The sequence below is a fragment of the Arabidopsis thaliana genome, chromosome 2 (genome assembly GCF_000001735.4).
Source record: "Arabidopsis thaliana chromosome 2, partial sequence".
Lineage (NCBI taxonomy): Eukaryota > Viridiplantae > Streptophyta > Magnoliopsida > Brassicales > Brassicaceae > Arabidopsis > Arabidopsis thaliana.
Window position 1 is genome coordinate 15,364,473 of NC_003071.7, and position 13,581 is coordinate 15,378,053.

The window sequence follows — 13,581 nt, forward strand, 5'->3', positions numbered from 1 at the left end:
AAAAGAAAGAAGATGATGACAAGAATCGCGAAACAAGGCCGTTACGTTAGTCCTCTCCTGAGCTTTATATTATTCCGTTCAGTAGCGTTTTTGTTCTGGTGGCGTTTCGTCGCGACTCGTGCCGTTTCCTTTACATGATTTTGTTTTGGGGGACATTTTTGTAAAAGCAAAATCTGAAATTTTGTTACATTTCGGAGTAAGACAGTATTACCCTTATATGCTACTATTAAATTCACGCCCATTTTAGTTTCATAAAACGTGTTATAGAGAATTATCTATTTTAAGTAAAGTTTTGGATAGATTCTTAATTGTAATGCTAAAATGATTTGCTTTGGTAATTGTCGTTTCATCATTCATGCCTGCAATATTATAGTTATAGGCCACAAGTAACCATATTCCTTCACAATGAGACTGATCTACAGTTAAAAGGCACTACTACTACACTACTCTAAAACAAACCCACATAATCTATCAATTTACGTCAAGGAGAAGAAGATACAAAGAAGTAAACCAAATAAGATGCTAAAGAATAATCGTATGAGTATGTCTCTTGTTGAGATGTTCAAACATGGCTGCCCTGAGTTTACAATATCCTTTCCTGAAGTTATCGATACATTCACAGACATTGAACCTGTCAAAACAATGCACAAGTTTATTTCAGATGAAGATAACCGACTACTAGAGTTTCCTATATGACATGACTCTATGATTACACTTACAATCATAGCTTGCCCATCCAATCCGTTGTCGAGCAAGATCATATACAAAGACTTTATCTTTAAGCACAAGATCTGCAAAATAAAACAGGACAGATAAATAAACACTGTTGAAACAAGAAGAGGCGGTAATCAGCAGTTTTTGAAGCTCAATGTCTGACCTCCTAAAATGGTTTGTTCTTCCGGAGCTTTCTGAAAACCAATGCACCACATGGACGCACCATCCTGTTAAGATAGGAGAGGTCAAGTAAGAAGAATACATATAAAAGCAGACTACTTTAATTCTAATAGTTTTATGTACATATAACAAGCAGAAGAACTTACATAGATACCGTAATGAAATAAGTAGTCCTGAGGTCTTAACATCATTGATGCACCACCAGCAAAGTTGAGACTAACTGAAGGAAACATGTCACTTATGCTGCACAAGCACACATAACCATCACAACTCTAATCTTAACTTTGATCTAGAGAGAAAAAGGATTTGAACAATGCAGTTATATATGAGGAGGCATACCTAGTCGAGACCAAATAGCACTGCTCTCCATTAGAAATTATTGGTGTTACCAACTGTGACACGCTGTTTGATATCTGCATATAGGAAACAAAAACCATCATGATGTGAAAGTCACAACCTCATGCAAAACACACAAGATATACAAAACTTACAGCATTGAGAAAAAGATCATAAGCCTCTTTCACCAGATATGTCAAAGTGGTTCCTGTGTCAACAATAGTTCCACGGGTATTTGATGCTTCAAACACCGCTGCATCGAGTGGCAGCATCTGTCCATTCACGCCAATGCTCAGCAGATTTAAGTTATAGTGAGGTCTGTAGTACGTAATCAAAAGATAAACAGATTCATCAGTATCGCATGCCACTCAACAATTTTATAGAACCAGTTAGAGGCTTAGAGCAGTAAAAGATTGACTCAATCGGGAGGCAATAAATTGTTATGAATGAAACTGGTTAACTCCTGTATTCAATTTACTAAAGAACTACACAATACAGAGAATCTTTGGTTCCTGGCCCAAGTCCCTATCTCAAATCCTAGTAAACATCAGAATGCCCCAGCTGGTTCTGCCAACTTTCTATTTAACCTGTTAGCTCTCTAGTTAATCAACTCAACGATTGTTACTTAGCTGACAACACAGCTACAATCAACTACAAACCACCTCCGCTACATATAATGCTTATGCATTAGACTAAAACAAAGACTTATCACAGTTTCAGGTTGTGCCAGTATAATACAGTTAAAGAAACAATCTAAGAGTGAAAAATTAAAAAGAAGGATTAGTGAGCTTACTGTGATGGAACGAGAGGACTGTAAACCATTCCTGGGACCAATATCTCGCCAAGGACAAAGACACCACCTCCACTACCATCTCCTTTCAAGCAATGAGAAAACACTGGCGGCGTAATCCCTCGTGATGACAACTGAGAGACAACTGACAACTTTCCCTTGCCGAAACCAAAGATTCCATCCACTGCTTTGTCTGACTTTGTCAAGTCCCCAGATTGGTAGGTACTACAGCTGTTGCAAATAGAAGAAAATTATGTACAAAGTTTAAGATCTTTAATATGCCATATACTCTACATGCAAAAACATGGCTAGTGTTTGAGTAGAAAAAGTTCTCACCCGAAAACAATGGGAGCAGATGAGTTTGCAACCAAAGACTCTCCCAAAATCGCATCAAAATAGAAGGTGTCAGTCATGTAGTAACCTGAAGTCCCACTTCCATCGCCATAGCGAAAGGAGTAACCACACTGGTTATTCTCAGAACATTGTGCAGCTGTCGTCTGAAAAACTGAAGAACAAATCGGATCTGAACAAGTAACAGAGCCAGCAGTCAAGGAACCAGGAGCATCAAAGAAATGAAGGTCGATCTGAAATGAATTTGAAATAGACAAAGGATAAGCCTTTTACACTTGTCTGTGCTAATCCCATTATTTCAGTAAAAAAACTTAGACAAAGCTACTTACTCCAAGTCCACTAGAGTGAGGGCAATTACTGCAAGAACTACAAGTAACCCACAAGATGTCACTTCCAGTATCAATCTGAACATTGAACTCTGTAGGAGGAGAACCTAATTTGACCTTTGTGAAATAAAGCCTACCAAGAAACAAAATACAGCTACATATCACAAAAGAGAAGATAATAAATTCCATTAGAACTCCAATAACAGAGTGTGTGTGCAAATGTGACATACATAGTCATCTTGGAGCTGCAACACAAAGAAAAAGAAAGGAGACAAACTCAATAAGATCTCCGTATAGATATCATTTCAAAATCTACTCTTTTTTTTCCAATTCAAAACCTTCTAATAAAGCATAAGGCAAAATAAAAGCCAAAGGATAAAGGAACAAAAAAGGAAAGATAATAAAAACTTTGAAACCCTAAATCTTTCAGTTTCATCACAGAATTTAATGAAAACGATCTTAACTCAATCCAATTATGGAAACAAAGGAAAGAAACTTCTGATTTCAGCTTAAAACTAAAAAAAGAAACATTCCAAGATGAAATTTTTTATTACCCGACGAGGTAAGGATCGGAAGAGCCTTGAACTGGGAAGTCGACGACGCCGCCAACAGAGCTCTGACGACCACCGCCGAGTAAGATTCGCGCGTGTCTGACACGATCACGCGCTCTAAGTTCACTCAGCTCCACTAGCTCGTCTAGAGGAAAAGCCCTTTGTAAAGGAAGAATCTTGGTCGGACCAGCTGCGTATTTCGCATAGGCCGAAGGTAACGGCGATGCTGCAAAACCAGTCACGGCCAAAGCCACTGCTAGAGCCGCCGCCAACATTAGGGAACGAAGGGTACGCATTCAAGCAGCTCGTGGAGATTATGGTTATATTCCCGATGAAGACACACGTTCCAGAGAGCGACACAAATGCTCGATTCTTCGCATCGAGCAGAGAGAGAGACAGAAAGAACTGTCAGAGAGAGAGAGAGAGAGAGAGACGTTCTCAAATGTTTTAGCGGAGATAGTGGGGACTAATGAAATTTATATATTCCAAAATTATTGATTTCGGTTTAGTTTGGTTTGGTTCGGTTTAGTTTCGATTTTATGTTCAAATCTAGTTGTTTACTATTTTAAATTAACGATTGGTATATTGATTCCTCTATCTGCTTTCTCTGTTTTACTAAATTTCCTCAATTATAGATGCAGAAGATTATGAAATGATAAAATTGAGCATGCAAACCGGGAAATTTTCTTAAACAAGGGATCAACCAAATTGTATATTTCCGCTATTATTTATTGTGAGAACTCAAAGTTTCTTATACGCAAATCTTTAGACAAATTTTCTGAGCAGTTTTTAGGGTCAGTGAGGCTTAATATTATTAGTCACCACTCGTAAGACCACCTTCGAATTAACTACAAAATTATATGAATGAGTAAGTTAAGATATGGTTTACTTATATTATTTAAAATTGACTTGTAGGTGAGTCGTGCTAGTCTTCATGATCCATAAGGACACGTCAAAGAATGAATGAGGCTTTGGTAAATTGTGGTGTGAGTTTCCTAAACAAAGACAAAAATTGGACACATTCCACGTCATCTGAACATAATTGTGCATTTCCACACCCAAACCAGGACGAACCAATAACAAAAGATTCAAAATCAGAAAGAACTATAGAAGATTCAGATTCATAGAGCATAACATGATTATGTAATACAATGATATATATTGATCTCGTATATAGATCTCGACTTTTAACCAGTTTTGTTTACTTACACATCGAATTAAGGTCGGAAGCAAAAAAAACAAAACGTGTAAGTTTGTTTTCAGCCAATAGATGAAGTTTTAGCAGCGAGATGAATCAAAGCCCGTCGATGATACTTGCTTCTTAGCTTTTTGTATTTCTGCACAAATGCAGCTGTGTCAATATCCTTCTCCATAAACTTCTGTTGCAGCTCCTCTGATTCTTCATCCACCTGGTTCATAGCATCTGCGATAAACAAACCCGGGATTGTGTATTAGAAACCGACATGTATCATTTTGTTGTTACACATGAAGGATATTGAGTGAAGCAGCTAATGGTTTTACTTACCTTGAAGTCTATGAAGAAGAGAACCTGGAGAGTAGAATTTGAGGATCTCTTCTCTTTGATTCTCAAGCTCATTGAGCTTCTCTTGAGCAGTCGCAAGCTCGGATGTACGGATTATTCTGCACTGTTTTTAAAAAGATTATACAAATGGAGAGAAGTTTCATATACTTAATTAACTCACTCAGAGATTGAATGATATTATTCACTTGGTTTCTGAGCTCCACTATCTGTGGTTCCTTCTCCAAGTTTTCTCCTGTTATATTAGCATGAATGTTTTAGATCTCGCAATATGAATATAATTGTCATCGTCAAAAAAAGTCATACAAGAACTCACTAGCTAGATGTAACGTTTCTTTGCGAAGCTCTTCTCTGATCTAATGAACATATAAAGAAAAAGCACAAAACTGAATCATCTCAAAAACGTAAATAATGAAGAAGCTACATTTCTTAAGACAATAGATGATTTTTACATCATGTTTCCCACTTACATTGTTTTGAATAGTGACCTGGTCAAGCGAGTGCAGAAACTGTTGATACGCATCCTTGTCAGAGAGAAGCTTCCTAAGCTCATCCACACTAAGAGCAAAACATTTGAAGAACATCATAAATGAGTAATAAGAGTAAGCATACAAGATAACATACCGACAAGTACAGAAATCAATTCCCTTTATATATCTCTGCAAATTAGTAACACAACGCAAAATCACAAGAGACTATCAGCAACCAAACTATCAAAACCACAGAACCAGTAAATCTAGTGTTTGGTCTAGCGTTAATCTAAACTATTCCAAGCCTAAAAGACCATAAATTCATATTAAAGATGACAAGAAATGTGTGACTGTGTGACACAAGAAAACTGTTATACATCATGTACAAAAGAGGCAAACAAGAAGGTATAAGGAAATTGAAGACTAACCTTTTGTCTTTTAAAATGGCAATAATGCCGGCGGCTTCACCTGGTGAAACATGTGATGGAATCTGCCCTGAGGTTTGAGGCCGGGATGAGCTAGGAGAGGTGACAAGAGACGGCGAATACCACGGTGTTGCAGAAGCTTCTGGAGAAGGACGAGATTGTCCTTGTTGCTGTTCTTTTGATCCCCTGGATTTTTAACACAACAATCTTAAAAATACTTACCTGAAACTGTTCCAATACCCAATATACTAACATTGCAAAATCTTAAGACCCAGCACAACTTCATGAGCATAGATCAGGTTCTTTTAATGATTACAACTAAAATTTTTGTTCACCTTAACTATGTTAGCAGCAACTAACTATAAGAGCCATCAATGGTATGCATAAAACAGTAAGTAACTAACAAAAAGCAGAGTTCTTTAATCCCAAACACATAGAAATTGAAATTCTCCAAAACGATCATAATCAAAATTAGATAACAGCATAATCGAGCTGAGGTAAAAGAGGGTAACAAAATCGCATAATCACAAAAATCAGATTCATGAAGTTGATGTTACCAGAAATTGAACATGGTTCGTAGAATCCACCGATCAGCCAAAGTGATGCGATTTCGAAAAGAAGAAGCTTGCTAATCAGAAGAGCCAATCACTGTTGTTATTCAGCAGATGAAATGATCGAGGAATCGGCAAATTGTCTCAAAATCGTGTTTTTTTTTTCTTTTTGTCAACGACTTTTCTTCTTCGTTTGTTATCTTGCTAAGTTATACCGTTAATGGGCCTTTATTATTGACCCATAACGGGTGGTCGGGCCGTCAGCCTAATCTATCGTCGTAAATTTACTTCCTTTTTTTTTTTTTGGGCAACTCGTCGTAAATTTACATGCTTTGCATAAATGACTGAAATGAGCAATAACATAACTTTTTTTTTTTGTCAAATATATAACACTAGATAAGGCCCGCCTAAATAGGCGGGCGTAAGATGTAACTGTAATTTTTTATCGATAATATTTAAATTTTGAATAGTAAAATAATAATCTATACATTGTTCTTGATATATAATTTTGAATAGTAAAATAGTAGTTTTATGCATTTTATTTTATTATACTCATTCAATCTTATTGATGATATTTGAAGTCTAAATAGTAACCTACACACTTTTTCTTTATTATAATTTAGTATTTATATAGAAGAAAAGAACAAATTTTTATCTTACATATTCAATTTTGTAATACAATTTAATTATCTATTTCATAAAAAACTCGATTTTAATTCTACACACTTCATCTTACTTGATAATGATTTCATGTCAAAATAATATATATATGAGATCAAATCTATATCTTAGTTAATATTAAAAATTATTAACAATTAACAAAACATAATTAATAATAATAAAAAATTTGTTAATACCATACATATTAAAAATTTGACCAATAACATATATAAATATTTTTGGTTAATTTTCCTTTTGGTTAAGAAAAATAAAATGTAATATTTTTTAGATATAGACATATGAATTAGTATATGTTAATAATGATTTATTTTTTAGTTTTCTATTTCTTTAAGAAGAAAAAAGTTAATTGATTTCTTTTTTAGTATTTCTATTTCTTTAAGAAGAAAAAAGTTAATTATTTTCTTACACGTGTCAACATCTGATCGATAGACTTGACACATGGCATAATCCTATGAGTTAGTAATTTTAAAAACCATACTTTATATAATAAGATTTTTGGGGAATAGTATGTTTGAAGTTTTTGCTCAAAAAAAAAAAAAAAAGTATGTTTAAAATTATGTAAAATCATTTGAAAAATATAATTTAGTAGAAAACTTTTATTCACGTGTTTGCTAGCTTGGACTTTATGTGTTTCCCTATCAAATGATCTATTGTTGTTGATTGACATACTAGTTGAATTTCGAAATTGTATTTTATACATAATACATCTTTGTAGTCTTAAATATTATATGTATATTAAAGTGGACTTTCGAGGTGTTTTGTCAAGGCTAGCCATTTTTCTTAGTACTTGAAAGGTCTAAATTCAATTCGCAAAAGACCAGCAGAGGTTTCCATAGAATTAAATTCAATCCATTTGATTTTTTTGCCCCCGTTTGAGAACAAACATTACAATGGCTTTCTTATTCTCCCCCAAGAAAAAAATTGGCAATGGGAGATATAAGTGACATTTTTGTTTTAGCTCGACTTGATTGACTTCTTTAAAAATCAAAATCAAATAAAGCTCAAGCCAGCGTAGCTTGTCCGTTTTAATTACAAAAGTTTAGTCTATTTATGTGAGCCCAATTTTCACGTTCTTTAAACATGTACATCTACGGTGATCTACCCATTATTTCTTCCATTCTTCCAAAAAAAATGTGTGTTTTTGTTGAAATGATTTGCGGTACTTTTTTACATGGGACAGAAAACAGAAAATGAAACTATGTTAATACTTAATACTATTTATGCGGAAAACACATTGTGAATCGTTTAACTTATTCCTTTCGATTAGTTTAGACTTTAGATCTCTTGTCTTGACACCATATGTAACAACTGTGCTCGGAGATTTTTGTGCTGGGGGTGTCGTTTTTTCACTTCTCTTATTCCTAACTGTGGAAAAAGTAGTGAGAACAAAAAAAAATAGTATGATTTTTTCAAACGTTGTAAACAAATATAAATATATAGAAATGTTGGACAATAATCATCAAATATAAAAAAAACTAGTGGTTACTGGTTAGAATTGAGCAATAATTCAAAGATCATGCATGCATTTGTTATATTATGTGATGTCTCACATTAAATGCAAATGCGAATTTGAAAAAGAAATGAATGATTAGTTGATCTGGTTTTAATTGATCGTTGACCAGAAGTACATCTGAAAGTACTGTTTCCGTTTACGGACATGGCCAGACCTTTAAAAGCCCCCATTGAATCAGGAGACCTTGTCGGCTTTTAACGGTCAATTCTTTGACTTCTAGAGATACACGGCGTCGTTTTTGGATTCTAGATACAAACACGGCCATGCCGGTCAGCTTTAAGATTGGAAACATTAACACCGCGTAGTTTTATTTGATTGGGTAGAAACACCGCGTAATTTAATGATGACTAAGTCTTGCTTAACATACATAATTCCACATTCGAACACTATCAATGAATGTTTCGGGATATGAGCTATGATACTAGGGACACTAAAATATGATAGAAATTAGAAAATGATGGAACGTAATGATATAACAATTAATGTTCAGATACTGGTAAAATTTACAACAGATATCCATGTTTGGTTAAACAGTGATTTAGTAATAATCAAATGATCTGTTGACAATCACCATCTATATATTATTCGCTTAATAATTTTTGTATAATCAAATTTATTGCCACCTAGCAATTTGACAACTACCAAACATTTTACTAAATCGTTTTTGTTTGAATGCTCGTGATGATAACATAAATTTAGAATGTGTTATTTTGGTTTTTTGATTTGGTTTTTTCTTTTCTAACCTAAGACAAGTTCCCATAATGCACAGATAAAACTGCACATGACATATCGTTTTTTCTTTCTGGCCAACAGCACATAACATGATCATGTTGAAGAAGACAACTAAGAAAATATATGCTATCAAAAGCGGTGAAGCACAAACACAAACACAAATCTTCCCCATTCTTGTATAAAATGCACATATTTTATATATGGGTTTAGTTTTTTATTTTACTAAATGTGAGTCTAATTAGTTTCAAAACCCATGATGTATTTAAAACTGAGAAAATCTCATGTCGAAATCCAAACTAATTTATGGAACTAATAGAAATCTGGTTATTTATGGTTTTGTTTTGCCATTGAAAATGTCTACGAGTAGTCAAGCTGGGAGGTGCAAGATGTTTCTTGAGAAATCTTAGGGAAATGGACCCATAACAAAATTCACAAGAAATTTGCACACCTCAAACAGAAGTCACTAGTTCACTACATTGTAGTTTAGAAACCCGTACGTGACTTTTGCTGGTTTAGACATTTGATTAAAATTACAAACACAACAATCGATCCAAGTTGAATGAAATCCATGAAATTATTTGCAACTTTTCACTATATAATATAACTTAAATATTCCTTCAAGGAACTTTCAGTATCTTTACGTTAAATTTTTAAATTTGAGAGATAAGTATCATTTATCTAAAATCTCACAAGCAGAAATAGTTGAAAGCAAAGTTTAAGACATGAAATTGGTTAGTTTCGTGGCTAGTCACTTTTTAAAAATAGTTCACGTATCGTTACGGTTGCAACTATGCGTCAGCAATATGTCTAGCTCTTCTAAGTTTTATATTAATTGACTTTATATACAATAATTAAAAACTCTTCGATAATAACTTTGACTTAGGCAACTGTTATTAGATAGAACTTGGAAAGGTCCATTTTTCTCTTTAATTGGAGAAGATGCTAAGGTATAATGTGCATTAATTAATATAATCCCTGAGACCTACTTTTTCATTAACTTCACATATAAAACCATATACTAACTAATACAATTACGTGAAATATATACCTTATCAACGACGTCTTTCACGATTGTAGAAGATGTAGTTAAATCGTTCCTAATTGACACCTAACGTCTTTAAATCATCTAATTTATGACGGAGTAACTAGTAGCGAATGAACGACAATATGACAATTCATCGCTAAAATGTTGTTGTTTATTCACTAAACAGATAATCTCTTTTTTCTTGTTTTAAAGAAAAGTAATCGTGTATTCGCCTACATTTAAACACTGATTAATTTCTAGCACATTTAATAATTTAATTTATTTTGAACAATAATAGTTAACTTCTTTCCAACAGATAAACCTATTTTTTTCTCACAATACGTATATAGCTATTCTTTAAATCGGAATATCTAGAAACGGATTTCGGTATTATAAAAGATATGGACCAACCAAATGTCTAAAAGTTTTGTAGATTTAAGAAAAAACAAATAACGAGCTTGTATTGAATGCGAAGGAAAATACAAAAGGTATAAAGAAATAGAGAGTCTGACGTGGCCTAGAAAACCAATGCAACGAATGGAGAGGAAAAAGACGAAATGCATGCAGATTCTATATTAGTATACGGAGTATTTTTCAATATAACTCTCCTCCTATTATTATATTGAATTTTGTCTCTGACTTCGATGCCCGGTCGTCCCCTAGGAGCTACTTGTTTTGTTGCAGTTTTTATTTTTGTTTTTGCCAAATCACGTAAAAGTTTAATAAAAACTCTCCTACTTTCTGGACTCCAACACTTATCTTGTGTTTAGGACTCTCATTGCCAGTCACTAGATCAAATTCGTAAGATTTGTTCATCAACACAACTGTTTACATTTATCTTCAGTTTCACGCGCATAAAAAAAAAACAATGACCTGTCAAGCTAAAATCTATTTAAAAAAAAAAACAATATACAAAATAGATTTTGCTGATACTAAAATTCATAAGTCATAACACCTTAGATTTGAAAATTCAAATGGTAGAAAAGGCGACATCACAGCAAAATCTGAAAATCAACCCTAATTATGGACTACAAAGCAAATAGACTTTATAGAGGTATGTTTGAGACCTTCTCTAACGACTTTTACGAAATCTACAATTCCTTTCCGACTCTATATATAAACCGATAATTGAATGGAGATTGAACTATTGAAGCATGGTGCGCACTAAACAGTCATTAAATTGGTCGACATTTATGAATACATGTGAGTTTTCAGTTCATAAAATGATATGTATTAAAAAGCAAAATTGAATTCAAGAAGTTTAACACAAGGAGTACCATTTGGCAAAAAAAGAAAAAATGCAATTCAAGGGGCACTTTATGGCTTTATGTTACGTCCAATAGTTTTTAGTTAGCTACGTGCCTAAACATGGATGTGACGTGGATATCGTAAAACCAACCAATGTACAAGATGTCGTCGTTTGACTTTCATAAAATAATATCCGATATCCGTAATTCATTATATGTTATCATTTTACAATAATTATTTTTTTGTCGTAAAAAAATCAATATATATTGTAAAGTCATTACTTGGGGAAAATTATATTCGTTATCAAAATCAAGAAAACGATCGTATGTAATTATTTTTCATATTAGAATGGAGATTACTCGCATGCTGTATTCATCACATTTTTGTATTATTTTTATCGTCAACAGCTGGAATGCATGGATGAAACTAGACCTTAATTATAATTTATATATTTGGGAAGATTCGTCCAATTAAAATTTTCTATTATTCCTTATAAAACACTTTAGCTTGCTTACTTAGTTTTCTAATCATGACAAGATCATATAGTTAACGATTTTTTAAAAAATTATTATTCTATTAATGGTATCAAAGCTCTTATAGAGCAAGAGAAGGGCTGATATATGAAAATTATATAATTTCATTATATAGTTACTATTCTGTTTCGAATACATATATACTTTTTAAAAAATCAGTATATATATTGGTCCAGCTATTTTATCTTTCTGATAATTAGCGGTCAACCAGTTTGATTACTATATAGAGATTTTTTAGAAAATAGATTTAGTATTAGGATTAATTTTAAGAAAATTATAACAAATTGTAGGTTTATGAAAGATTTTAAATATCTTCTTATATTTTGGTATTAAGCATTGAAATACATTCTTAAGTGATACTTTTGATTTGTCCAAGAAAAAAAATGATATTTTAGATACTACTATTTTTAGCTTTTGTTTTTTCTCACGGGCTTTAAATACCTCATCCTAAAAAAAATTCTCAAATTCAAAACATTTGTGATAGTTTTTGAAAATAAACAAATTTTATAATATTTTTTTAGAATAAAGCAGAAATTTGTTTTGTTAAGAATTCTACTTCTGTAAATTATTTTTCAAATTTAAAAGATCATACGTTATAAATCCTTACGTATATCTACATGTATTCAAAGGACATGTCACATGTGTATTACTAAATTTATAGAAATTTGAAAATTGTAAAAATTATATTTTATTATCTGCGGGATCGTATATACATGCTGGTCGATCGGTCCAGACTTGATATGTGACGAACACACAAAAATAAAACTTGAATAGGATGTAATCGAAAGACTGTTATGAAGTAAACATTTAAACATATATAAATAGAATCACTATTTTTAAGGAAATTTTTATATTTGCAATTTTGCAAAAGTCAACATATATACAAAGTCCTATTGAGTTGACCCAATCCCCTCCTCAACGGGACCCAAGCAACGAAGTTTCGCGCCAACTAGTTCCGTTTCAGTCAATTGCTTAAATATCATATAACGGATCTTTTATACACCACTACGAGTAATTTTATAGAAAAATTACACTGAATAAACGAAAAACATAGGCAACATGAGCCATTTTTTCTTATTATGAATATGATTTTTTTTTTTTGGGGAATCCGTTTAAAAAAAAAAGTAGTCTTGATCACGAAATTTCTTCTTCCACATGTTTATGTATATATGATCACAAATGACGGAATCAAAGATACATCATTTAGACATTTACCATTAATTTCAAAATATTTATTTTCCTCGCTACAAAATATTCTGTATTGACATATTGTCATCAAATATGCATCATTTACCATTTCAACATGTTTATTTTCCTCACTACAAAATATTCTGTGTCGACAAGTAGTAGCATGATTTTCCTTAACAAGAATAATTTCTGAACTGTCTTCAACCACACATTCAAATCTTCACCCGAATGCATTCCCCATAAAATAATGTTACTTAGATACTGTTATACCGATACACATGATCTTAAACTTGTTGACTGTTTTTTCTTTTTCAAATACCATACAAAGTAAAAATAAAATAATCTTTACTGATCCTAGCTCTTGATGGCTGCTGGAATTAAACATTCACGAACCCTTTAATTCCGCTGTGAACTCGACCCGATATATA

The 13,581-nt window shown here is 32.8% G+C and overlaps 2 protein-coding genes across 8 annotated transcripts; both read right to left on the reverse strand.

The window, feature by feature from the left end:
• Nucleotides 1-303: 303 nt before the first annotated feature.
• Nucleotides 304-3,697, reverse strand: AT2G36670 (Eukaryotic aspartyl protease family protein). Of its 4 annotated transcripts, NM_129222.4 has the most exons (11): nucleotides 3,252-3,686; nucleotides 2,928-2,942; nucleotides 2,701-2,830; nucleotides 2,357-2,604; nucleotides 2,024-2,251; nucleotides 1,386-1,548; nucleotides 1,234-1,307; nucleotides 1,041-1,137; nucleotides 878-941; nucleotides 720-791; nucleotides 304-631 (listed from the first exon to the last, which is right to left on the reverse strand). In NM_129222.4, exons 1-11 carry the CDS (start codon nucleotides 3,542-3,544, stop codon nucleotides 477-479), a joined length of 1,539 nt encoding a protein of 512 aa, NP_181205.2. In that variant the 5' UTR covers nucleotides 3,545-3,686; the 3' UTR covers nucleotides 304-476. The 4 variants fall into 4 exon arrangements, with proteins under 4 accessions (NP_181205.2, NP_973613.1, NP_001323661.1 ...); NM_201884.2 differs by lacking the exon at nucleotides 2,928-2,942 and having other exon boundaries at nucleotides 3,252-3,697; NM_001336605.1 differs by having other exon boundaries at nucleotides 316-631; nucleotides 2,701-2,942.
• Nucleotides 3,698-4,319: 622 nt separating this feature from the next.
• On the reverse strand, nucleotides 4,320-6,561 carry AT2G36680 (Modifier of rudimentary (Mod(r)) protein). 4 transcript variants are annotated; one of them, NM_179937.4, is made up of 7 exons: nucleotides 6,241-6,561; nucleotides 5,687-5,869; nucleotides 5,259-5,346; nucleotides 5,105-5,144; nucleotides 4,977-5,023; nucleotides 4,774-4,894; nucleotides 4,320-4,671 (listed from the first exon to the last, which is right to left on the reverse strand). In NM_179937.4, exons 1-7 carry the CDS (start codon nucleotides 6,252-6,254, stop codon nucleotides 4,508-4,510), a joined length of 657 nt encoding a protein of 218 aa, NP_850268.2. In that variant the 5' UTR covers nucleotides 6,255-6,561; the 3' UTR covers nucleotides 4,320-4,507. The 4 variants fall into 4 exon arrangements, with proteins under 4 accessions (NP_850268.2, NP_850269.2, NP_001031495.1 ...); NM_179938.2 differs by having other exon boundaries at nucleotides 4,334-4,671; nucleotides 4,774-4,889; nucleotides 6,241-6,374; NM_001036418.2 differs by having other exon boundaries at nucleotides 4,334-4,671; nucleotides 4,774-5,023.
• Between the last annotated feature and the right edge of the window lie 7,020 nt (nucleotides 6,562-13,581).

Coding starts and splice junctions, on each gene's coding strand:
- AT2G36670 (NM_129222.4), bottom strand. CDS start 3,544: ATGCGTACCCTTCGTTCCCTAATGTTGGCGGCGGCTCTAGCAGTGGCT. Junction 1,549..2,023: donor AGTCCTCTCGTTCCATCACA/GTAAGCTCACTA, acceptor TACGTACTACAG/ACCTCACTATAACTTAAATC. Junction 792..877: donor AGAACAAACCATTTTAGGAG/GTCAGACATTGA, acceptor TTTATTTTGCAG/ATCTTGTGCTTAAAGATAAA.
- AT2G36680 (NM_179937.4), bottom strand. Junction 5,145..5,258: donor AGGTCACTATTCAAAACAAT/GTAAGTGGGAAA, acceptor TATGTTCATTAG/ATCAGAGAAGAGCTTCGCAA. Junction 5,024..5,104: donor AGAAACGTTACATCTAGCTA/GTGAGTTCTTGT, acceptor CTAATATAACAG/GAGAAAACTTGGAGAAGGAA.